Source organism: Heloderma suspectum, chromosome 8 (assembly GCF_057233095.1).
Source record: "Heloderma suspectum isolate Gila_16-S chromosome 8, 16-S_ref, whole genome shotgun sequence".
NCBI classification, from domain to species: Eukaryota; Metazoa; Chordata; class Lepidosauria; order Squamata; family Helodermatidae; genus Heloderma; species Heloderma suspectum.
This window is the reverse complement of record NC_139465.1, coordinates 2613278-2638699: the sequence shown is the minus strand read 5'-3', so window position 1 is coordinate 2638699 and position 25422 is coordinate 2613278. Positions and strand designations below refer to the sequence as shown.

The 25422-nt window shown below is 53.8% G+C and overlaps 2 protein-coding genes and 1 pseudogene across 2 annotated transcripts; 1 reads left to right on the top strand and 2 right to left on the bottom strand.

Annotated features, from left to right (window-relative positions):
- Positions 1-12: 12 nt before the first annotated feature.
- Positions 13-2376, bottom strand: LOC146338758 (uncharacterized). Its single transcript, XM_084812691.1, has 2 exons — positions 365-2376; positions 13-255 (listed from the first exon to the last, which is right to left on the bottom strand). The coding sequence occupies exon 1, from the start codon at positions 2083-2085 to the stop codon at positions 1405-1407; it is 681 nt and encodes a 226-aa protein (XP_084668817.1). The 5' UTR covers positions 2086-2376; the 3' UTR covers positions 13-255; positions 365-1404.
- A 532-nt stretch (positions 2377-2908) lies between these two features.
- SPATA2L (spermatogenesis associated 2 like) lies at positions 2909-8852 on the bottom strand. The gene is made up of 3 exons (XM_084812685.1): positions 8784-8852; positions 5425-5734; positions 2909-5326 (listed from the first exon to the last, which is right to left on the bottom strand). Exons 2-3 carry the CDS (start codon positions 5731-5733, stop codon positions 4265-4267), a joined length of 1371 nt encoding a protein of 456 aa, XP_084668811.1. The 5' UTR covers position 5734; positions 8784-8852; the 3' UTR covers positions 2909-4264.
- Positions 8853-14393: 5541 nt separating this feature from the next.
- On the top strand, positions 14394-24745 carry LOC146338756 (uncharacterized; annotated as a pseudogene).
- The last annotated feature ends 677 nt before the right edge of the window (positions 24746-25422 follow it).

Sequence of the window (25422 nt, the reverse complement as noted above, 5' to 3'; positions counted from 1 at the left end):
TTTTATTTATTTCATTTCTGTACCGCCCAATAGCCAAAGCTCTCTGCTGGGCAGAAGCATCCCGACTCCTAACATATAGCCATGCTCCTCCCTGTATCATTTCTCAGATTTTAATCCAGTGGTGGTGCCGTATCCTTCAGGCGATGAGTTCTGTAAGTTACCCTCTGTAAGTTAAATGAAAGCTATAGTCCTGCCTGGGAGATAAGATATGCATTATTTTACCATCTACCACAGGAGACGGCAACTTGTGTGGCCCTCCAGATGTTTTGGCCTACAACACCCATCAGTGCTCACCAGTCTAGCCAATGGTGAAGGTCCATCGGAGTTGTAGGCCAAAACATCTGGAGGGCCACCAGTTGCGCACCCCTGCTCTCCCAAGAGAGAACCTGCCCGTTCACCAGGAACCCTTTCTGTAAAATCAGCCTTCCCTGAACCTCAAAATGCCCCCAAAATGCGTTGGACTGCAGCTCCCATTATTCCCACCCAGCATGGGCTGGAGCACAGAGTTGATAAGCATTTGCCCAATGAAGACATCTGTAGATCTCAAAAATTTGCACCTTTTGGTTGGCCCAATAAAAGTGTTACCCCAGCTCACCCAAATCTGGTATCCTCCATGCTGGCTGGGAGTGATGGGAGTTGCAGTCCAACCCATCTGGAGTGTACCAGGTTGGGGAAGGCCATGTAAGAGCAAAGCTTCTACATCAAGACAAGCATATTCCTGGAATGAACATTTGCATAACTTCTCTTATACATTATTAAGGATGTTGGAGAAATCTGCAACTGAGCCAAATGAGGTCAGATCTTTATGAATCTGACCTGTGGATTCCACAGTCGACTGGCTTTTTGTCTGTTGGGCAGATTCTGCAGACTTGCGGATCGTTCTTCTAACGTTCCCGATTTTTGTGCAAATTTCATTGCAAAAAAATATGCAAACATTTAAGAAACCCAGCCAAAAATGCATATTTCCCCCATAGGCAAAAGCGTGAAGATGTGCCTCTTGGGGGAATTTGCACCATTTTTCACACATGCAAATTTGCACAAATTCACATTTGTGCGAATGCAAATTTGTGCACATCTGGAAACTAAAAACACAATCCAATTCTGTTGATGGATGGACGACGGAACAAAAAGCGCCTGACAATCTATGAAGCAGATGGAATGGAAGTTATGCAAACCATACATCCCCATACATCATTTCTCCTGCTTTTGCTTGTTACAAGAAGGGGCAAAGAGCTGTGCAGGGGCTTGGTATCCCATTCTCCCCAACCCCTGGAAAGGCTAGGCAGGCCCCGTCCCTACCTCTGGCTTCTCAGATCTGGCCCTGCCTTGCTTGCCTACACACCTGCGAGCATCTCAAGAAGAAACTCGCTTCTTCCAACAACAGCAAAGCACGCTAGCCGAGGCTCACAGGGAGCAGAATCCCGTGCCTGGGCCTCCCATCCCGTGCCTCTTTGCCCCCTGCGTGCATCCACAGCAGCCCCCGGCCACGCTGAGGGATAGCTCAGCCCTTCGAAAACCACCTTGGAGCCCCGGTTGCTGAGACAACAAGCAACCCGTGTGCAGGGCATTCTGCTGCCCAAGCACAGACAGTGAGCGCGTGGCTGAAGGGTCTGCAGCAGCCTTCTCCACCTTGGTGCCCTCCAGACAGGTTGGACTGCAACTCCCAGCATCCCCCGGCCAGCCATGCTGGGTGTCGTAGTCCAGCGCAGCTGGAGGGTGCCCGGCTGGGGAGGCCGATCTGCAGGCCCCCAAGGGCGGCACCTGCGTTGCCTTGGTGCTCCGCTCTCTTGCCGAGAAGCGGGGAGCGGCCGCCAGCGGACCTCGCGCGGACGCCTGCCCGTCGCCGGGCCGCCGGGGAGCGCCGCGCCGCGCCGCGCCAGACTGCCGCTCAGCTCCCGCCGCCAGCCGGTGGCCCCGCCGCCTGCCCCCCCCCCCCCCGCCAGCCTCGCGCGGGAGGGAGCCGCGCCTCAGCACGAGTCTTCGGCCGCGGCCTGCGCGTCGTGCCAAAGCGGCGGGGAGGGCGAGGGCGGCGGGCATCGCGCGGCCCTCGCGGCGGGCGGCAAGCGCCCTCTGCCCGACTTCCATTCGGGGAAAGCGCCCGGGGCGGCACTCCGGGGTGGGCGGGGCCACCCCCCCCCGGTAAACGCTTAGCTGAGCGCACACCCTCGCTGCCCCGAGTCGAGGCTCAGGAGAGGCGCTTCGGTCTTGGAGAACGGGGGGAAAGCTGCGCGCAAGCCGGGGAGGCGCCGAGCAAGCGGAGGTTGGTGGAAGGAGGGGCACTGGGGGCCCCCGGAGGGCCACCTTTGGCCCCCACGCCTGAGCTTCGGCGCCCCTTCCGTATAGGAAGGGCTGGGAAAACACCTGGATCCCTAGGAAGCCGCCTCAGATACAGCTCGGGAGGCGCGCACGCCCCGGGGCACCAGGCCCACCGCTCCAGAGGCCAGGCGCGCAACTCCCGCGCGGAAGCGCCTGCCCGGCCCCGCTTAGCAATATCGGGGGGCGGTCAGGGGGCCGCCTCCCTCCCGCCGCCTCCGCGGCAGCAAGCGCCTCTGCGTGGGGCTGAGAGCTCGGGGAGGCCCCCGTCCCGATCGCAGGACGGAACGCGGCGACTCGGCAGCCTCGCGACAAACGCCAGTCGCGCGGAGAAGCTGCCCACACACGACGGCCAGCCAGCAGCGCAGAGGCCGGGCTGGGCCTGGCGCCGTTCGCCGGGCGAGAGCTTGCTTCTGCGGGGCAGCCAAGCACGGGGCCCGGCGCCCGTTCAGGAGGCCGAAAGAGCGCCCCAGAGGCACGCGCGAAGGGCGCCCGCTGCTCCGGCCGCCAGGGGCCCTTGCTCTGCGCGAGCGCCACAGCCGTCCTCCAGCGCGAAGGGGGTGGGGGCTCCTGTGCACCTCTATGTTTTCAGGACGGCCTTGGACACAATTCCAGTGGGCTGAATTACTCAGCCGTTTTCTGCTTGGGCAAGCGCTTGCCTGCAGCCATCGGAAAACTGAAATGCATCCAAAACTGCCTTGTATTGAGCTGGCGCAGCCAGCCTGTATCGTCAATCATTCTGACTCCCCAGGGTGTCGTGCAAAGAGTGGCCTTTCCCTGCCTTTGCTACCCACGATGCTTTTTAACTGGAGAGACTGCCAGAAATTGAACACAGGACATTCTGCAGGCAGAGCAGGCGCTCCACCACCTAGCTAAAGTCCCTGCCTGGCTTCCTTCCAGCAAGGCTTCAAGCTTGCAATGAAAGCCATTTTGCACAGACTACCAAGCTAGCCACACAACAGGACGGGGGAAACTCTAGAGAATCAGGCGGTTTTTGCCTCATTTATTTCAAACTGCATCTTCTGTAAGACACCAGGGAGATGGCGCATGCCGAGGGGCTTGAACCCAGCACTGACCTTGCACGGCATCAGGGGCTCAGATCCTGCCACAAGGAATGTCCCGTCAGGGTAGGGCCAAGGCGCCCTGGTTCCCACCGACGCCAACAGGAGAGGCAGGAAGATTCAGAGATGGGATTCCACCATGCCCCCTTCTGCAATCTTGGGACCTCTTGCCCTGTGCTATTCCCCTCTACACATTGTGGACCACAGACGAGGGAAGCTGCCAGGCTTTGGAATGTCGGAAGGAGCAGACACACAGCAGAGGTGCGCCTCTTGGAAAACATTTTCGTGTCCCCATATTATGAAGGACAGATTCTGGCAAATATATTCCCCACCCACCCTCAGCATGCATTGGACTCCCAGTCCTTGTTAAGCGGGGGGCGGGGGGGAAGGTTCTGAAGCAATCTGCACCAAACGCTCAATGGGAAGCTACAAAACCTCTCACTTGCCCAAGAGCCATCACTGGGGGATTTTCTCTAGCAAAGACAAGTGAATTTCATTAGATTCTGAGGGTGCCAGACAGCCTTCCCCAAGCGGGCACCCTCCGCTTGGGTTGGACTACAACTCCTATCACCCCACAGTAGATTATAGGACTTGTCATCCAACCCATCTAGAAGGTGCCCGCTTGCGGAAGGCTGGTGTAAGATTCACACGTCAGTCGCACGGGGAGGAAAAAGCAACACACATCCCCAATGCCGCACGGTCCCCCCCACCCCCCCCACACATTTCCAAGCTGGGAGCAGGGAAAAGTGCTCTCAGAAGATGGGGGGAAGCGTGGGGGGCCAAAAGCTGGCTCAGCACGTGCCGCTCCTGCGGCAGCGCCAGAGCGGCAGGGGAGCGCAGTGCAGCCGCGCCCTCCGAAGTCCAGCCAAGCCCCGCGGGGCTTTCCGGCCTCACTGCCAGGCCCCCGTCCCCTCGTGCAGCAGCTTGTCCACCTCTGTCCGCTGCAGCCAGAGGCGCTGCTGCTTCTCGCTCTGCAGCTCTTCCACGTGGTGACCGCTCCAGCAGGCCCTGGCTCCGTCGCAGCTGCCGCCATGCAGCATCCGGCAGGTGTTGCAGCAGGACGCAGGGAGGGTGCCCGGGCGCATGCACGAGTGCAGGTGATAGCGGGGCGGCTCTGTCCCGGCCCCCGGCCCCACGAGCAGCACCTGTGTGCGGCGTGCCCCCGCGGGGCTGAGCTGGGGGCTCCTGGGCTGCCACACCAAGGGGGAGGCCGGGCTGTGTGCTCCCTGAGGCGGGGGGCTGGGGCCGTCGCAGTGAGGGCTGGGGGGCAAGAACCGGCCTCCCGGCTGCGAGGCGTGGTCCGCGGCCGCCGTTCTGCTGAGCTCCCGCCTCAGGGAGATGAACGAGAAGGAGGTCTCAAGATCGAGCCCCTCGGAGCCCGGGAGCCCGTTGCTGTGGGGCTGCTCCAGTCCCGACGGCCACGCCGTGCTCCGGTTCTCTGCCAGCCCCTGCGGCGCCCGCAGGTGCGGCTCTCTGCTCCGCAGCCTGGGGCTGCTGTGCTCGCAGAGGGGCGGCGGATGCTGCGCCAGCGGCAACCTGGCGCCCGAGGGCTCCCGATATGGGCTCTGCCCCTGGGGGCAATCCCGGTACAGATCGACCCTGTCAGCTGGCTCTGGGAGGAGGTCCCGGCCCCGTGGCCGCCGAACCAGGCTCTGTAGTTTGGCCACGCACGCCTCCAGGCTGCCCCTGGCCTCCCTCCGGGCCTGCAGCAGGTCTTCCGGGCCCACGGCACTGGGCTCCACCTCCTCCACCAGCTTCCCCAGGATCTCGCACTCCATCCTGGCGGCAAAGAAGCCACACGCCGTGGAGAGCAGGCTGGGCCCGGGGGGCAGCTGGGAGATGGCCAGGCGGAGGCCGTCTCTCTGGACGTAGCCCAGCCGGCGGAAGCTCTTGGCAAGGTCGGCCTCCGGAAGGACTCCCTGCAGCACGTGCACGTAGACGCCGGAGAAGGTCTGCAAAGGAAAGCGCCTGTTAGTGCCTGGTTTTCCAGTGGCCTGCAGCACCCCCGCGGCCCGCCCCTCCCGCTCCCAGCGGCCCCGGCACCGCTCACTTTGATGGTGCCGAATTCCTTGCGCCAGGGGAAGAAGTAGAGGTTGACAGCTGCCAGCTCCAGCACTTCAAAGGCCCGGCCGAGACTGCGGAGTGCTGCGCCCAGGTCCGGCTGACCCCGCAGGGCCGTGGAGAGCATGGCCAAGGCGTCCTCCCCTTGCAGGGCGTGGTGCAGCTCCGGGTCCTCCAGCAGATGGCGCCACAGCAGCTCCCTCAGGGGCCCATCGGTGCAGACGCCAGCGTGGCCCCTGCGGAAGTCCCTCTCCAAGCACCTACGGTACTCCTCCTGCAGCGCAGCACCGGGACTCATCCTGCAGTGGGATAAGGAGCAAGTCCTGAGCCCACTCCCCCTTGGAACCCCAGCAACACCCAGGCCCTGGCAGGAGGGGGGATGGACCTGGGACCCGCGCAGCAGTGAAACAACTGCATTTGGATCTCAAGGCCGTGATACTGAAAACGGCATACAGCACAGCAGGCTTCTTCACTTTGGTGCCCTCCAGATGTGCTGGAGACAGCAGCCCCCATGATTCCCAGCCAACAACGCCAGGAATCATGTGAGTCCCAGTCCATCATGTCTGAAGGGCACCAGGTTGGGGGAGGTTATAGCACTCGGGGGCGGGGGGTTAATAAGAGAAACTGTGGCACAGATACATTTTTTTCCCTGCAGAAAAAATAGCTGTGCCAAGTAAATCCAAATTCTGCCTGAGAGGCCCTTGATCATAAACTGTAGCCCACCACTAGACAAATGCGGGATGTGCAAATATTCTTATTTCACAACTATGTTCTCACTTTCCGTGTGACATTCTCAATGTGCTGTCTTTTTTTAAAAAATGAAAAGAACACTGTGATAGAAAGTGGGGGGGAGGCAGTTACTGCCAAGTGATGGGCAGGGGGTTGCATTTATTATTTTTGTTCCACAGGTTTCTACCCTGCCGTTTGGAGAGGCCCCCCATGCTGCACAAAGAAGCTCCACTCCCGACTGATCTGCTGCTGGAGACTTTGGCAGATGTGTCTGAAGTGTTTTCCAAAATGTACAGGCTCATCTGTTAGAATCTGAAGATTTCCTTTATTATGTCTTAAAAGAAAGCCAAGGTAGCCGGGTTTCTGCCCCAGTCCCCAGACTCTTGCCAAGCTTCACACACATGGGCATACAGGCTTCCCAGGTATCTCCAGACCAGCCCTTTTTACATGAATCACAAACCAAGGGGGGTCAACCTCAGGCCCGCAACCCCAATCCAGTCCTTCGGTTCCCCAGTTCCCAGATGGCCCTGCCCCTTTCCCCAACCACTGATTGTTTGGAGGTTTCCCAGCTCTTGCTGCCCCACCCCAGCCATTTTAAACTGCTGAAGTGCCTCTCCAAAGGCAGGGGCTGGCAGGAGGTGAGGAGGCTCCACAGGAAGGGGGCCACCACACCGAAGGCTCTTTTCCTGGTGGACTCCAACTGGGCCATGGGTCCATGTGGAACCACCAGGAACATGCCCTCTGATGACCTTAGTGCCAGGCAGGTTGCTAAAGAAGGAGGCGCTCTCTCAGGAATCCATGGAGCCTCCTCACCTCCTGCCAGCCCCCATTTCCTTAGCTATCCCCTCTCCACAACTTGTGTGCTCCAGTGAAACAAGCAAGGCGGCACTCTGCCTTTAAACTTGCTAATCTTAAATTACGGCTGTGTCCTTTGCCACTGAATGGAAATAGGCCCTGGTGAGCGGAGAAAAACAACCACCTAAAATCACCTCCTGAATCATCATCAGCAAAGCTCTACTGAACTGTGGCCCTTTAGGAAGGGGCTGTGGCTCTGTGGCAGAGCCCGTTTTGCATGCACAAGATCCCAGGTTCGATCCCCGACCTGGGCTGGATGGACACAGGGTCTGAGTGTAAGGAGGCTTCCGGTGTGCCTAAAGGTGGGCAGAGGGCAGCAGTAGATGGCTACTGAGGTGAGGAGGAAGGTCGCCCGATCTTTGCTTCCTCTTCCAGAGCAGTGCTGAGGCTCTGCTGGCTTTGACTCTCGCCTTTGTGGCCACATGGGTGGCCTCAGCCCCCCCTCCCCTGCACTGCTCAGGCAGGGTGGGCACAGAACCAGCCCAGACAGCCAAGGCACCGAGCACAGGACTGCCCTCTCCCTCCCCCAGCCTTCTGTCTCCAAGCGTCTTGCCCGGTCTCTCTCTTTCTCTGAAGGCTTCCATCAGCCAGGGCTCTTTTTGTTAAAACATGTGGGGACTAAATCATGTGCCACCAGCAGAAGCTGCAGCCACATGCCTGGCTGATTTTTAACTTTTGTATACGTCTATTTATAGGTTTTAGCTGTACACGTTTTAATGTTGTAAAGCCGCCTTGTGTCCCAGTGCTGGGGAAAAGGCGGGATATAATAAATAATAATTATAATAATTAGTATCATCATTATTAATGCTATGTTGATCTATTACTGTTACTGTTACGGTCCTTAACTATTCCCCGGCGCCCCCGCTGTTAACGCACAGCGCCAGAGCAGCCTTGGTGTCCACGCAGCTCCTGCACCATCGGAGCAAGCCGCCGCCGGAGCCCTCTAGAAGCAGAGGTGGGCCAAAGGCTCTAAAAACGAAGCTCAGCAAAAGGACGGGGGGGCGGAGAGGGGTCCGGCACCTGCCCCGGGTATCACGCCCGCCCTCCCCCGGCCGGGAGGGGCGGCGCGGGAGGGCGTCACTTTCGGGGCGGGGGAGGGCGGCCAGGACACGGGGATCGGGCGCGCGGGCCACCCAGAGCCGCCGCCGCCGCCGCGCGCCTCCGCAGGGGTGCGTGAGCCCAGGACAGGCGGCGAGCGCTGGGCCGGCGGGTTCCGCGGCGCTGCAGCCGGGGCGGGGGCGGGCTGGCGGCGGCCGAGGCGCGTCGCCATCCGACGGGCGGCGCCTGGCCAAGACGCGAAGCCGGAGCCGGGCGGCGCCTCGGGGCGGCCAGAGTGGAGACGCCCGCGCACGGGGCGCGTCGCCGGCAGGCGCACGGTCGAAAGCCCCTTCCCCCGAGCTGGCGCCTTCCGGAGGTCTCGGGCTGAGCTCCCACCATCCCCGGCCGGGGACGGCGGGGCTTGCGGCCCGACCCGGCCAGTTAACATTAAAGTTGCCGTTGTAAAGACTGATGGCAGCCAAAGATCCCACAGAGTCCGATGGCGCTGCCGCAGCCTTTCGGGTGCCGCAGGGCTCTTGGTCGCTGCTGCTGCAACAGCCTTGGGAGGGGAACGGGCCGGACGGCCCCGGTAAGGGGGCAGAACTGGGGGCGCCTGATCTGGCGATGGAGCCCGATGTCGACCCCTCTCCCTGCCCTCCGGGCAAGGGGCGGCCCAGGACCTCCCCGAACTAGGCCCGTTGGGATTCGAACTCGCGACCCGCTCACCTGCCACCGGTCGCTCGCCCGCTCCTCTCTCTCTCTCTCTCTCTCTCAATCTCTCCACTTCCGGTTCTCCTTGGCCACGCCCCAGGAGGAGGTTACGTCACCCCCGGGAGCCGGGCATAATTAACCGTTTCGCCGCCGCACCTCCTCACGGAGGATGCTTTTATTTTTTTTCCAAATTTATTTCGTTTTAAAGAAACGGATACTTGTTTTGCGTCTTTATTTTTTTTTGTTATGCTATCACACCCTTCCCCAACCTGGTGCGCTGCAATTTTTTTTACGACTACAGCTCCCATCAGCACCAGCCAGCATGGCTAATGGTCAGGAAGGCTGGGGATTGTAGTCCAAAACTTCTTGTTGTTGTTGTTCAGTCGTTCAGTCGTGTCCGACTCTTCGTGACCCCATGGACCATAGCACGCCAGGCCTTCCTGTCCTGCGCTCTCTCCCGGAGCGTGCTCAAGTTCATATTCATTGCATCGGTGATGCTATCTAGCCATCTCATCCTCTGCCGTCCCCTTCTCCTTTTGCCTTCAATTTTTCCTAGCATCAGGGTCTTTTCCAGGGAGTTTTCTCTTTGCATTAGGTGGCCAAAATATTTGAGCTTCCGCTTCAGTATCTGTCCTTCCAATGAGCAGTCAGGGTTGATTTCCTTTAGGATTGATTTGACCTCCTTGCAGTCCAGGGGACTCATAAGAGTCTTCTCCAGCACCACAGTTCGAAAGCATCAATTCTTCGGCGCTCAGCCTTCCTTGTAGTCCAGCTCTCACAGCCATACATTACTACTGGGAAAACCATAGCTTTGATTATACGGACCTTTGCGGCAAGGTGATGTCTCTGCTTCTTACTATGCTGTCTAGGTTGGCCACAGCTTTCCTCCCAAGGAGCGTCTTTTACTTTCAGGGCTACAGTCACCATCTGTGGTGATCTTGGAGCCCAAGAAAGTAAAATCTGTCACTGCTTCCATTTCTTCCCCTTCTATATGCCAGGAAGTGATGGTGCCAGATGCCATGATCTTAGTTTTTTTTTCTTCCTAAGGCCCACTTGACTTCACTCTCTAGGATGTCCGGCTCAAGTTCAGTGACCGCACTATCATGGCTATCAGGGACATTCAGATCTTTCCTGTATAGTTCTTCTGTGTATTCTTGCCACCTCTTCTTAATCTCATCTGCTTCTGTTAGGTCCCTGCCTTCTTTGTCCTTTATCATGCCCGTCTTTGCACAAAACGTTCCCTTGAGATCTCCAATTTTCTTGAAGAGATCTCTAGTCTTTCCCATTCTGTTGTTTTCCTTGATTTCTTTGCATTGTTCATTGAAGAAGGCCTTCTTGTCTCTCCTTGCTATTCTCTGGAACTCTGCATTCAGTTGGATATATCTTCCCCTTTCTCCCTTGCTTTTCGCTTCCCTTCTTTCCTCAGCTACTTGTAAAACCTCATCAGACAGCCACTTTGCCTTCTTGCATTTCTTTTTCTTTGGGATGGATTGAGTTGCTGCCTCCTGAACAATGTTACGGACCTCAGTCCATAGTTCCTCAGGCACTCTGTCTATCAGGTCTAATCCCTGAAATCTATTCCTCACCTCCACTGTATATTCATAAGGGATATGATTTAGGTCATACCTGAATGGTTTAGTGGTTTTCCCTACATTCTTCAATTTAAGCTGAAATTTTGCAACAAGAAGCTCATGATCTGAGCCACAGTCAGCTCCAGGTCTTGTTTTTACTGACTGTATAGAGCTTCTCCATCTTTGGCTGCAAAGGACATAATCCATCTGATTTCGAAATTGACCATCTGGTGATGTCCATGTGTAGAGTCGTCTCTTGTGCTGTTGGAAAAGAGTGTTTGCTATGATCAGCGTGTTCTCTTGGCAAAACTCTATTAGCTTTTGTCCTGCTTCATTTTGTGCACCAAGGCCATACCTGCCTGTTATCCCGGTGATTTCTTGACTTCCTACTTCGGCATTCCAATCCCCTATGATGAAGAGGACATCTTTTTTTGGTGTTAGTTCTAGAAGGTGTTGTAGGTCTTCATAGAACCGATCAATCTCAGCTTCCTCGGCCTCAGTGGTTGGGGCATAGACTTGAATTACTGTGATGTTGAATGGTTTGCCTTGGATTCGTACTGAGATCATTCTATCGTTTTTGAGATTGTACCCCAGTACTGCTTTTCCCACCTTTTTGTTGACTATGAGTGCTACTCCATTTCTTCTAAGGGATTCTTGCTCACAATAGTAGATATGATGGTCACCTGAATTAAATTTGCCCATGCCTGTCCATTTGAGTTCGCTGATTCCCAAGATGTCGATGTTCAATCTTGCCATCTCATGTTTGACCACCTCCAGCTTACCTTGATTCATTGATCTGACATTCCAGGTTCCTAAACAATATTGTTCTTTACAGCATCGGATTTTCTTTTCACCACCAGACACATCCACAGCTGAGTGTCCTTTTGGCTTTGGCCCAGCCGCTTCACTCTTTCTGGTGCTACTTGGAAATACCCTCTGCTCTTCCCCAGTAGTATATTGGACACCTTCCGACCTGAGGGGCTCATCTTCCGGCGTCATCTCTTTTAGCCTTGTGATACGTTCCATGGGGTTTTCTTGGCAAGAATACTGGAGTGGGTTGCCATTTCCTTCTCCAATGGACCACATTTTGTCAGAACTCTCTGCCATGACCTGTCCGTCTTGGGTGGCCTTGTATGGCATAGCTTATGGCTTCACTGAGTTACGCAAGCCCCTTCACCACAACAAGGCAGTGATCTATGAAGGGGATCCAAAACTTCTAGATGGCACCAAGTCGGGGAAGCTGTATTGTTATAAGGACAGTACCCCAAAAGAAAAACAAATAATATAATCAATATCCCGCTACGTAGGTGTTACAATAAATCACGCTGGCTGGGGAATGCTGGGAGTTGTAGGACTGTTTTCTGTCTAAACATGCATAGGATTGCGCCTTCAAATTGCTAACCGCTTATCATTATACATATTTGTTGTTTTCAATCATTATCATTGAAAACAACAAATATGGACGAAAGTTATCTGGGAAAGTGGAGGCTTTTATTTTTCTGTCCTTCCAAGAAAACGTGTTTATGAGTATTATTGTTTAAGAAAAAACACCTTTTAAAAACAAATAATGGCGTGAATAATTTTCACCGTTTAGAGCAAGCTTTTACATTATATATATATATATATATATATATTTGACAGAAAAAATGAAAGACAGATGTACGCGTCAGAGACATATCAGAAGAGACAAAAGAATAAAGCCAACACGAGGTAAAGGCAAGAATGAATCCAATTAGCCCAGCCTTTCCAATCCGGTCCTCTACAGATGTTTTGGACTACAACTCCCAGCATTACTGACCATTAGCCAGGCTGGCTGGGGCTGATCGGAGTTGTAGTTTACATCTGGAGGGAACCAGGTTGGAGAAGGCTGAATTAGTCAAGCTGAAAGCAGCCACGTGCCGTCCTATCATCTCCAGACCGGGGGGGGGGGGGGGCGCTGCAGCTCCGTCCGTCCCCTTCCTTGCTCCACTGTACCTTGATCCCCAGAGCACCTGTTGCCTCTCTCAGGTGGAGCGGACTGTAAGTCAGGGCTGATGTGATGTGAAGCTCGGGGCGACCCCCGCCCCCGAAAGGAAAGGAAGATCTGGCTTAAAGGTAGGACAGTAACGAGCGAAGATGCCAGTCATGTTGGGTTGTATTTTTGTTGTTTTGCACAAAATTTATTTAGTTCTGTCAAGATCTTTCTAACTTGTATGGCTATACAGCAGCCTTGCGGCCGGGGATGACCCACTGGGAAAGGCTGCTATGTAAGAACACGAAGAACAGCTAAGCAAAATGGGTCCTGACTCCACACCAGTCCCTGGCAGAGGTTTCCGCTCCTGACTCCACACCAGTCCCTGGCAGAAGTTTCCGCTCCTGTTCTATATTTGGACCAGCTGTTTGCATTTCTGAGCTGCGCCTCCAGCCAGCAGCTGGGTCCGAATTGCATTGAAACGGGCTCTTTCCTCTCCATCCTCGCCCCAACAGCTGATTGCTGGGTTCTAAGAACACCAGGTGGCGTCCTCGGGCCACAGGGAGGGAAGCAGAGATCCTGCCGCGCCGCCAGATGTTGCCCCAACCAGGCAGATAGAAGGGCCTCTCTCATAAGAACGTAACAAGAGCCCTGAGGCTGGCAGACCCAGGGTCCATGTAGCCCAGCATTCTGTTCACACAGTGGCCAGCCAGCTGTTGACCAGGAACCCACAAGCAGGACATGAGTGCAACTAGTCATACTGCTTCCTATACTGGAGGTAAGATGTAGCCATCAGCTCATTTTTCCTGCAGTAACTCCACCAGCATGCATATTTTCAGCCAAATGAAAGCAATCCAGTGGCCAGAGGTGGTTAATTTTTGCATTCGTTTTGTGAGCCCCCAAGAGCAAAATGCTTTGTTTTGGCCTGGTCCCGCCTCACAAGGGCACTGTGAAGTTAAAATGCCTCTCTAGACCTTAGGACGAAGGCAGGGCTGCACATTCATTAACATGCTTATCTTGATTTGTCGCAATCAACTTAGCATGGACCTCTTGTTTGGACCAGTAGGATTCAGCTCTTGTAACCCTCAGCTTGGGTCTGCTACGCCAGAGGCCAGCAGGGGCAATGGGGGCATGGGGAGGGGGGTGTCAAATGCAAAGGGAGTGGTCCGTGCCTACGCTTCAGGACCACGGTGATTCCCAAACTAGGAGGCAGGCTGTGGGAAGAGATCAAGCTCCTCCTTCCCCGTTTTTCCACCCCACCCCCCATCAATTTCTGTACAGTTAATACCCACAGTCCCTGTCTCCCCTCAGGGTGCAGAATGTACGCTGTTGAGAGATCGTGGAAGAGGCCTGGCCCATAGCCTGCTTAAACGTTCTGGAGAGGGGGTGCACCAAAGAGGGGGGAGTTCAGATGGTTTATAGGCCTTATAAAGACAAAATTGTAAACTGTTTTTTAATTATTTGTTTGCAAAAAGGGGGGGTGAGAAATTTGGGGGGGAGGGCAGCTCACCCCTGGCTACAGGCCTGGAATAGACCAGTGGTGTGACTGTCCTTTTTCTAGTGTGGTTCCCTCATCTCTGGCTCTGAATGTCTGCCTGCAGAAATTACTTCCATTCTCTTTCCTTTTATTGTTCTTCCTCTGGGCCCAAGACCAGAATGAAATGCAGCCATGCTCCTGGCCACGGAGTTTGCCATCATGCCCTTGAGGATGGAGACAATGGAGACAATGGGACATGGCCTCCCACAAGCCACAGGATGGGCCCACGAACTGTGAGACCCCCAGGCAATGGCTCCACTCTGAGTTTGGTCTACTTGGGGCTTTGGAAGGCTGCAGTGCCTTTCATCAAGACAAGCTCTGGGAAATATTGATCTGGCTTTGTGCCTCAATGTTGTGACACCAACATGGCATCAGCCTCCTCTGCCAAAGCCGTGTGGTGAACAGGACCAGGAGGTGGGGAGACAGGAGGGCGGGCGGGCCTTGCCTTCCGTGGAGGTGGGGCTCTTGGGTGCTTTCCTGCCTTATTCTCCTGCGTGGGAACTGCAGCCTCACTTGCCATTTGGTGGCTGGCCCCTGAGCAGCACGGCCCGTCTCTGCTTGCCAGGATGTCTGCATCGGACCAGGTGGTGCTGGTGCTTGGTGGAGTGGGCACGGTGGGCTCAGGCATTGTGAAGGCACTGCTGGAGAAAGGTAAGGCGTACGCTGCCGAATCTGTTCTGGCGAGATCCTGGTTCCAGAACCAGCAAGTCGCGTGTGTATTTGTACGTATTTGTGCATATGTGTGAACGGCCGTGTGACTGTCTTTCCCTGCTGGCATTCTGGTGTGTTGTAACCCTGCTTTTGGTGGTTCATTTCTACAAAAATAAGTGCTGGGGCCCAAACCTACCATGGAAGATCTAATCTCCTAAACATGGGAGGGGGGGAGTTGTGCACACGCCCAAGTTGGGGAGTTCTGTGGCTACTTTGTGCATGCCCAGACATACTCTTGTCTCTGATTACCTCATGCAGCCCAGGCTGGAGCCCTAGCATTAAAAACAGGTCTCAAGTCCAAGCCTGAATTATGTTTCAGTGGCTTCCCTGCGATCGCTCAGATATAGGCACCAATCATATTTCACGGGCTGTTCTGCCGCCTTCCATGCAGGCTTCCACATCGCCATCATCTCCCGGGATGGAAGCAGACTGGAGAAGCTGAGGGAGTTTTTGCCGGCATCAGCCTGTGACTACCTGCACACGCTCATTGGCGACGTGGGCAGCCACCGTTTTGCAAGCAGGCCTCTTGAGAGCACTCTGGGGTGGGCGGCAGCGGCAGCAGCTGCTGCGGGCAGAGATGGGCTCTACTTTTTGTCTCTGCAGCGACTGGGAAGAGGGTTTGGGTGCGATGGTGGAGAGAACACCCCTGCTCGTACAAAGGCCCAGAAAGAACCAGGTCATGGAATGGAGATGTGGCGATGGAAGTCTTAGGCCATGCTGTTGGGGTGCCAGTGGCTAGAAAAAGGAAAGGCAGATGCCAGCCCACAGACCGACAGCCTCCAAGAGGCAGATGGGCGGATGACACCACCCAGCAAGGAGCTCCTTCAGAAAGCCAAGAGCAGAGCCAAAAGGACGCCTTGTGCAAAGGGGGAATCATTGCGCCAGGATCTGGATTGCGATGGGTGTCAGTTTGCTCTCGAAACCGGCTTTGAGAGACATTGCTAAGCAGATGAAGGCTTAATGTCCTCCTCTGGATGAGGCAATCATGTGAGGTATCAACTTGCCATTTTCCCCACTGCAGCCAGCCCGCTAAAAACCTGCTTATGCCAGCTGGAGGGACCTCGCCCAGTATGCTGGCATGACACCGGAGTTAGCAATCCGCCCACTTGCTGAGACCACCCCTACTGTAGAAGGTTGCAGGAGGGAGGCAGTGATTCGTTCATGGTTGGGAGGCGACTGCCTGGTCTCTCAATCTCCCTTCCCATATTTATTCCATCCAGGGTCTGAAGAGGAGCAGAGGCCGCCAAAGGGGCCCTGCTGGAGAGCCTTGGGAAGGTGACAGACGCGGTGTCCTTGCTGGGCTTCAGCTGGGGGCAAGGGGGGCCCCCCTCACACTCAGTCCCTGAAGGAGCTGCACCAGGTGAGCAGGGAAGGAGATGATCAATTATCACACGCGACAGTCTCATGTAATCATGTGTTGGTGCCGCTGGCGCTCTTCCTCGCCTATAGCACTGTGCACTTTTGTACAGAAAAGCGGCATGACATTTGCAAGAACAGCCACACAGAGGCCATTCTGCCCGTCCTTAGGAATGGCGCTTCCGCTGTGGAGCTGGACGAGGGAGGGAGGGAGGGAGGGAGGGCAGCTTTGCGCAGAATGCTGATGGGAGCAACATTTCATCTAAGGTTAAAATTAGAGATGGGTTAGACTCAGATGTGAAGAAAGATGTGAAAATCATCCAACAAACAGGATTTAGTTGGTGGCACCATCGTTATAAGGGTGAGCATTTTTCTCTCATTATTTTAATTTCTGAGCTAAGGAAGGCGTTTACAGAATTGCATTTACAGCTGCCCTCCGCCCGCCCACCACTGCTGGCTAAGGCAGCTTCTCCCTTGCAGGCGGGGCTGGGGAGCGGCTGCTTGAGCCGGGCACAGGCTTCCTGACCCTGGGGCCGCGGCGGCGTGGGCCTTCGCCCTCGTGGTGCACGCGGAGTACCCGGAGGCGCCCTGCAAGCTGAATGAGGTCAGGGCTTGGCGGCTGGAGTCGGCATCTTGCTTCGAGCCCGGGCCACCGCCCTGCCGGCTTCAGCGCAGGGGGGACACCTTGGCATGCCCGGGTCTCTTGAGGATGGAGTGCCCAGCACCTCCAGCACATTCGCGGCAGGGACAGGAAAGGCCACGCTGGCAAGGATGATGGGAGTTGTAGTCCAACACATCTGGAGGGTGCCAGGCTGGGGAAGGTGAGGGCAAAGGCCTCCTTATGCAAACAGGCCTTTAGCCTTCAAGGGTGGCTGGGGGCTGCCTTCATTCTCTGATTTGTTGTTGTTTATTCGGTCAGTCGCTTCCGACTCTTCGTGACTTCATGGACGAGCCCACGCCAGAGCTTCCTGTTGGCCGTCGCCACCCCCAGATCCCCCAAGGTCGAGTCCGTCACCTCCAGAATATCATCCATCCATCTTGCCCTTGGTCGGCCCCTTTTCCTTTTGCCTTCCACTTTCCCTAGCATCAGCATCTTCTCCAGGGTGTCCTGTCTTCTCATTATGTGGCCAAAGTACTTCAGTTTTGCCTGTAATATCCTTCCCTCAAGTGAGCAGTCTGGCTTTATTTCCTGGAGTATGGACTGGTTTGATCTTCTTGCAGTCCAAGGTACTCTCAGAATTTTCCTCCAGCACCACAGTTCAAAAGCATCTCTCTTCCTTCACTCAGCCTTCCTTATGGTCCAGCTCTCACAGCCATAGGTTACTATGGGGAATACCATTGCTTTAACTATGCGGACCTTTGTTGTCAGTGTGATGTCTCTGCTCTTCACTATGTTATCAAGATTTGTCATTGCTGTCCTCCCAAGAAGTAAACATCTTCTGATTTCCTGGCTGCAGTCAGCGTCTGCAGTAATCTTTGCGCCTAGAAAGACAAAGTCTGTCACTGCCTCCACGTTTTCTCCCTCTATTTGCCAGTTATCAATCAAGCTGGTTGCCATAATCTTGGTTTTTTTGAGGTTTAACTGCAACCCAGCTTTTGCACTTTGTTCTTTCACCTTCGTCATAAGGTTCCTCAGCTCCTCCTCACTTTCAGCCATCAAAGTGGTATCATCTGCATATCTGAGATTGTTAATGTTTCTTCCAGCGATTTTAACTCCAGCCTTGGCTTCATCAAGCCCAGCACGTCGCATGATGTGTTCTGCGTACAGGTTGAATAGGTAGGGTGAGAGTATACAACCCTGCCGTACCCCTTTCCCAATCTTAACCCAGTCCATTGTTCCGTGGTCTGTTCTTACCGTTGCTACTTGGTCGTTATACAGGTTCCTCAGGAGGCAGACAAGATGACTTGGTATCCCCATCCCACCAAGAACTTGCCACAATTTGTGATGATCCACACAGTCAAAGGCTTTAGAATAGTCAATAAAACAGAAATAGATGTTTTTCTGAAACTCCCTGGCTTTCTCCATTATCCAGCAGATATTGGCAATTTGGTCTCTAGTTCTTCTGCCTTTTCTAAACCCAGCTTGTACATCTGGCAATTCTCATTCCATGAATTGCTGGAGCCTACCTTGCAAGATCTTGAGCATCACCTTACTGGCATGTGAAATAAGTGCCACTGTTCGATAATTTGAACATTCTTTGGTGCGTCCCTTTTTTGGTACGGGGATATAGGTTGATTTTTTCCAATCTGTTGGCCATTCTTGTGTTTTCCAAATTTGCTGGCATATGGCATGCATCACCTTGACAGCATCATCTTGCAAGATTTTAAACAGTTCAGCTGGGATACCGTCATCTCCTGCTGCCTTGTTATTAGCAATGCTTCATAAGGCCCATTCAACCTCACTCTTCAGGATGTCTGGCTCTAGCTCACTGACCACACCGTCAAATCTATCCCCGATATTATTATCCTTCCTCTACAGATCTTCCGTATATTCTTGCCACCTTTTCTTGATCTCTTCTGCGTCTGTTAGGTCCTTGCCATCTTTGTTTTTGATCATACCCATTTTTGCCTGGAATTTACCTCCAATGTTTCTAATTTTCTGGAAGAGGTCTCTTGTCCTTCCTATTCTATTATCTTCTTCCACTTCCGCGCATTGCTTGTTTAAAAATAATTCCTTATCTCTTCTGGCTAACCTCTGGAATTTTGCATTTAATTGGGCATATCTCTCCCTATCACTGTTGCCTTTTGCTTTCCTTCTTTCTTGGGGTGCTTCCAGTGTCTCAGCAGACAGCCATCTTGCCTTCTTGGTTTTCTTTTTCTTTGGGATGCTTTTTGTTGCCGCCTCCTGATCAATGTTGCGAACTTCTGTCCATAGTTCTTCCGGGACCCTATCTACTAAATCTAGTCCCTTAAATCTATTCTTCACCTCCACTGCATGTTCATTAGGAATGTTAGTGAGCTCATATCTAACTGATCTGTGGGTCTTCCCTATTCTCTTTAGTCTGATTCTAAATTGTGCAATAAGAAGTTCGTGATCTGAGCTACCATCAGCTCCAGGTCTTGTTTTTACCAACTGCATAGATGTCCGCCACCTTTGGCTACAAAGGATGTAGCCAATCTGATTTTGGTGTCGACCGTCTGGTGAAGTCCATATATAAAGTCGTCCCTTAGGTTGTTGGAAGAGAGTGTTTGTTATGCACAGTGGGTTGTCTTGGCAAAATTCTATCAGCCTATGTCCCACTTCATTTTGTTCTCCCAGACCATGCTTGCCTGTAATTCCAGGTGTCGTTTGACTACCCACCTTAGCATTCCAGTCTCCTATAATGAAAATAACATCTTTTTTTGGCGCACTATCCAGTAGGTGCTGCAGATCCTCATAGAAGTGATCTACTTCTGCTTTTTCAGCATCTGTGGTTGGGGCATATATTTGGATCACTGTGATGTTAAATGGCTTACCCTGAATTTGAATTGAGATCATTCTGTCATTTTTTGGATTGTATCCAAGCACTACTTTAGCCACTTTATTATTAATTATGAAGGCTACTCCATTTCTTCTGTGGTCCTCTTGTCCACAGTAGTAGATCTGGTGGTCATTTGATGTCTATATTTAATCTTGACATTTCACATTTCCCCAGTAACCACATCCAATTTGCCCTGGCTCATAGATCTTACATTCCAGGTTCCTATGGTGTGTTGATCTTTAGAACATCGGATTCGTCGTTCACCACCAGCACCATCGGCTGCTAGCTATCCTTTCGGCTTTGAGCTAGCTGTGTCATCACATCTGGGGCTAGTTGAACTTATCCTCTGTTCCTCCCCAGTAGCATTTTGACCATCTTCCAACCTGGGAGTCCCATCTCCCGATGGTATACCGACATATCTCTGGTTGTACTGATCCATTTAGTTTTCATGGCAAGAATACTGGGGTGGGTTGCCGTTTCCTTTCCCAGGGATCGTATTTAGTCTGACCTCTCTGCCATGACCTTCTCAATTTGGGTGTCCCTTCACGGTTTAGCTTATGATGTCATTGAGGTGCTCAAGCTCCAGCACCATGACAAGGTAACGATCTCCTTTGCTGAAGCATTCTCCGATTGCTGTGCTCTTATAGGATTTTAATGGGTTTCGATCTCTTTTAAATGGTTTCCGTAAGCGGCCTTGAGTGCCATGTTTTGGTGGACGGGCACGGTAGAAATAACACAAACAACCGGCTGTCTTCCGCTGCCAGTGTGACGGCCCCTGAAGTGGCTTCGGTTGCTGTCACGGAGCAGCAGGTCTCCAGCTGACAAGCTGAGGAGACTCCGTGGGAAGTGGGCCGGGGGGAGTGCCGGCTGCCCTTGGTGCAAGCTCTGGCATGGTCTTGCCTTGCCTCCGCAGGTGAAAATTAACATGGGAGTGACCGCACCAGAGGGCCTGGGCCCAGGCTATGTGAGCCACCTTGAGGTGGGCCGGGCTGTGGCCTCCCTGGTGGAGAAAAGACTCGTCTCACATATGGTACTGAGCACCAACTCGCCTGCTGACCTGAAGACCCTGGCGCAAGAGGGGAAGATCGGCGGCACCACCCAGAAGACCGTCCTGCTGTACCTACCTGCAGACCACCCCCCCGCACTGATCTCCCTTTTGCCGTGGTCCTGGGTGTGGGTGGGAAAGGGAGTGTTTCTGCCCCACAGTGGGCTACCGATGGGCAGTCTGGCTGCTTCTGCTCGGCCCAGTCCACCTTCAGCACCAAGTGATGACCACCAGTTTAAAGCAGGAGTGCAGAACCTCTGGTCCAGGCCAAATCCAGCCCATCCTGAGTTCCCCAGAGGGCCACATCCCCTTCTCCTCTCTGTGCCCTCTTTCTCCCCAACCTCCAATCGTGAGGTTTCTGAGGTTTTGCGTGATTTTCCCGTTCTAAAAGGTTGAAATGCCTCTCCTAAAGCTTAGTGACTGGCAGAAAGAGCTTGAAGCTCAGATGTGTTGGCATTTCTGCCGAGGGCATTTCATTTGGTCCTTTTCCATTTGGTTCCACCCACCACTGGAATGCAGCCCCCGAGAGCTTCCCCAAAACAGAACCTGGGCTGCGAGAGGTTCAACACCCCTGATTTAAAGCACGTACCTCATTAATACATGAACATTAGCAACAGACACACCTTCGTAGTAGTAGGAGGGCAACCCAGCTGTCCTGTTCATCCCCTTGCCATGCAAACACACACAGTTTATTGCAGCAAAGGAGTCCATTAAGCAGGCCAAGAGCAAAGCCGAGTTTCTACTGGCAAACAAGGATTCTCCAGAGATAAGTCAGGGCCATAGCCGAGGTGCAGTGCACAGGACAGCAAGCAAGCATCATCAGTGTCATCCAGCGGAGCTTTTCCGAGTGGTTCGCGGCCTGTTACATTCTGGGCCAGGGAGAGAGACGGTGGAACCCTCGGTAGCACGCTATGACAAGTTTGCGCGGCACTTTGAGGATAAAGTCGCTCAGATTCGTCATGAATTGGACACCACCATTAATGCAGTTCCATTGGTAGAGGCGTTCAGAGCACCGTCTGGTCCAGTTTTATTGGATGAGTTTCAGTTACTGAGGCCTGAGGATGCGGACAAGGTGCTTGGCCAAGTCCGATCGACCACTTGTGTGCTTGACCCTTGCCCTTCATGGCTTATTAAATCAAACAAGGAGGGGTTGTCCGGCTGGGTCCAAGAGGTTGTAAATTCCTCCTTGAGAGAGGGAGTGGTGCCTGCTGCTTTAAAAGAGGCAGTAATTAGACCACTCCTGAAAAAGCCTAACCTGGACCCAGAGGATGTTAACAATTATAGGCCAGTGGCCAACATCCCCTTCCTGGGCAAGGTGCTTGAGCGGGTGGTTGTAGGACAGCTCCAGGCACTCTTGAATGAAACGGATTATCTAGATCCATTTCAATCGGGCTTCAGGCCTGGTTTTGGAACGGAAACTGCCTTGGTCGCCCTGTGGGATGACCTCTGCCGGGAGAGGGACAGGGGGAGTGCGACCCTGTTGATTCTCCTGGACCTCTCAGCGGCTTTCGATACCATCGACCATGGTATCCTTCTGGATAGGTTGTCTGGGTTGGGAGTTGGAGGCACTGTACTACAGTGGTTCCGCTCCTACTTGGATGGCCGATTCCAGAAGGTGGTGCTGGGGGATTATTGCTCTGTGCCATGGCAATTGTGCCATGGGGTTCCACAGGGCTCTATTTTATCCCCCATGGTGTTTAACATCTACATGAAACTGCTGGGGGAGGTTATCTGGAGGTGTGGGCTGAGGTGCCATCAATATGCGGATGACACCCAGCTCTACCTCTCTTTCTCATCAAAACCAGGTGAGGCAGTGGCTGTTCTGAACCAGTGCCTGGGCATGGTAATGGACTGGATGAGGGCTAATAAACTGAAACTCAATCCAGACAAGACGGAGGTACTGTTAGTGGGTGGTTTGTCTGCCCGGCTAGGTGATATTCAACCTGTTCTGGAGGGGGTTGCACTCCCCCTAAAGGATCAGGTTCGTAGTTTGGGGGTGCTCTTGGATCCAGAACTGTCACTTGACGCACAGGTGAACTCAGTGGCACGGAGCACTTTTTATCAGCTTAGGCTGGTATACCAACTACGCCCTTATCTGGACAGAGATAGCCTAGCTACAGTTATCCATGCTCTGATAACTTCTCGTCTGGATTGCTGCAATGCGTTATACGTGGGGCTGCCTTTGAAAACGGTCCGGAAACTTCAGCTGGTCCAAAATAGGGCAGCAAGATTGTTAACAGGGACTGGCCTGCGAGCTCATATTACGCCAGTACTTTTCCAGCTGCACTGGCTGCCAGTCCATTTCCGGGCCCGATTCAAAGTGCTGGTGTTAACATTCAAAGCCCTTAACGGCTTGGGGCCAGGTTACCTGAAGGATCGCCTCCTCCCATATGTGCTTGCCCGGACCTTAAGATCATAGTCAGCGGCCCTTCTCCGTGAGCCCCTGCCAAAGGAAGCGAGGTGGGTGGCTACTAGTAGGAGGGCTTTTTCTGTTGTGGCACCCCGGCTCTGGAATGAGCTCCCTAGTGAGGTTCGCCTGGCGCCTACATTGTACTCCTTTCGGCGCCAGGTGAAGACCTTTTTATTTTCCCAGGCATTTTAGCTTTCTAAATTTTTATCTTTGCTGTTTTAAATCTGTATTTTAAACTCCTGTACTGCTGCTAGGTTTTACTGTGGTTGTATTGTTATATTGTGGTTTTAATGTTCTATATATTTTAAATTGTTTTATTGTGTGTTGTTTGGTTTTAATTTTTGTGAACTGCCCAGAGAGCTTCGGCTATTGGGCGGTATAGAAATGAAATAAATAATAATAGTGGTAATAATAGTAGTAATAATAATAATAATAGAATCCAGAGGCAGCATCAGGCAGAAGTCCAAGGTCAACAATATGGCAGTCCAAACACGAGTTAAGGTCAGGAGACAAGCTGAGCACCAGTATTGTTTTCAGCAAAGCCCAGACAGAAAATGCAGGGTTATATTCCTAGGGCCTCCTGAGCCCCACCCACAGCTCAGCTGCCATATATTGCAATCCTTACTCTTGAGGAGTTCTTCCTTGGCGTTGGGTGCTTCCTCTTACAGGAGCCCTACTGCTCTGCCTCTTAAGGCAGCGGCAGCACACTCTGGGGTGGTGGGACACTCAGCCTCTGAAGCAGAACTCCCCTCTTCTGGTGGGGGCAGCCTGTGAGCCTCTCCCCAGAGGGCCCTGTCTCCTGTCAGAGGTGGCTCCATGGCTTTCTCTGTCTCATGCAGTTCCAGCTCCTCAGAAGAGGATCCCTCCAGCAGGAGCATGACATCAATGAGACAATCCTGAACTGGCTCTAGCCGAGAGAGACAGGTGGGATCCTCTGATCACCAGATCCTTGCTCTCCCCAGGGAACCTTCAGTACTCCCCCTGGAGCTCGTGGTGAGGCAAGACGGGGTACGTCAGTGGGGTGATTACCAGGTGCTGCTGTGCAGAGTCCCATAGCCCATCGCTAAGGCGGCCTTTGCCAACCTGGCACCTTCCAGCTGGGTGGGGACCACAACCCCGTCATCCACGCCCAGCATAGGTGAGTTGATGGGAGTTGCAGTCCAACACCTCTGGAGGGCACCAGGTGGGGAGAGGCTGCACTAAGGGCTTCCAGAGTGCACCAGATAGGGATAAGAGGGTGGCAGTCCAGCAGCAATCACGGAGGAAGGGGAGAGACGGGTGGCCGGAGAGGGTTGCTGGGTGGGCGCGGCTGTGTCCCAAGCACAGTGAGGGAGGCTTTGCTGAGTGCCCTTTGCTTATTCCAGACACACACCTGGCTGCTGGATCTCCCACCCGCCTGCCATTAAGGGCAGCCAGCTGCCTCTATGTTTACATGGAATTACCACTACAGCAAAATCATGAGCAGCCTTGGGAGAGGTGAAGTGGTCCTCTTGCCCCGTCTTGGTGCTGCAGTCTTGCTGCCCTCCTCCTTTGCAGACTGCTCTAGCCCACAGGGTGCCCGAGCTCCTCTGCCTGGGAAAGCAAACGCCCTGTCTGCCAGGCCTTGTCTCACCCCACCCCCCACCTTTGGGGATCACCCCAGACATCCTTGCATGTTCCTGTCTTTTCATGGGTCCTGCCAGATGGCGTCTGTCATGTCCCGTTGCACTTAATAAAACTTTCCTTATATTTAGGAGGCCCCACATGACACCCAGTGTGCTTTTCCTCCTTGTCCAAAAGCCGCCTTTCAGAGAAGGCTCCAGCAGGATCTGCTTGCCCAGGGGCAGGTTGAGCATCCGCCTTGTGGTGGGAGGACAAGCCAGCAATGGAGAACCAACAGTAGTTGGCACTGTGGGTCGCCGCTGGGATGGGGATGCTGTGGGACCTTTGCATTAGGACCAAACATGGCCAGACTTCAGGCTTGCAGGATCCACTTGGTTGTTTCCTAGAGACCCGGGACCCACCAACTGGGGCGTGGTGCAAAAGACAAGCCCTTAGCACAGGGGCATCAAATCTCTCTCCGCCCAAGGGCAAAATTCAATTTCAGAGATGCTCTTGGAGGCCACATTCCAGTGGTGGGTGGGTTGAGATGGGCCAGGCCCCAAATACCAGTCTATTGGAGCTCAAAGCCCTGATGGCCACTTAGCCTTCAGAGAGGCATTTTGACCTTTTGGAATGGGGGAAAACTGCACAAATGCCAGGAAACCACCAAAGGAAAGCTGAGGGGAAAGGGTGGGCAAGGAAGGGGGCATGGCTGTCTGGGAACCCCAGAGGGCCAGGCCGGGAAACTAAGAGGGCCAGACTTGGTCCTCACCCCTGATTTAGCATGAAAAAATTCCAAGGCCAGGAATGTATTTTGAGTGCCCAGACTGAATGGAGCTCCCAGCCCTTCCACACAAAAATCCACTCCTGGTTACACTAAAGAGATCTCCCAGTAGGTCCAGAGCTACTTTCTGCCCACCCCTGTCCTAGACTAGTCAGTGCATATGTGAAATGCATGTGAAGTGCCCCACTGAAAGCAATGTGGCAGCAAGATGATTGTATTTCAGGAAGACATTTGCACAGGGGTCCCT

What these genes read in the sequence shown, in the direction of transcription:
- SPATA2L (XM_084812685.1), bottom strand. Translation starts at nt 5,733, where the DNA reads ATGAGTCCCGGTGCTGCGCTGCAGGAGGAGTACCGTAGGTGCTTGGAG. An exon ending in AGGAATTCGGCACCATCAAA is followed by an intron (nt 5,327 to 5,424) that starts GTGAGCGGTGCC and finishes TTTCCTTTGCAG; the next exon opens with ACCTTCTCCGGCGTCTACGT.
- LOC146338758 (XM_084812691.1), bottom strand. Translation starts at nt 2,085, where the DNA reads ATGGAAGTCGGGCAGAGGGCGCTTGCCGCCCGCCGCGAGGGCCGCGCG.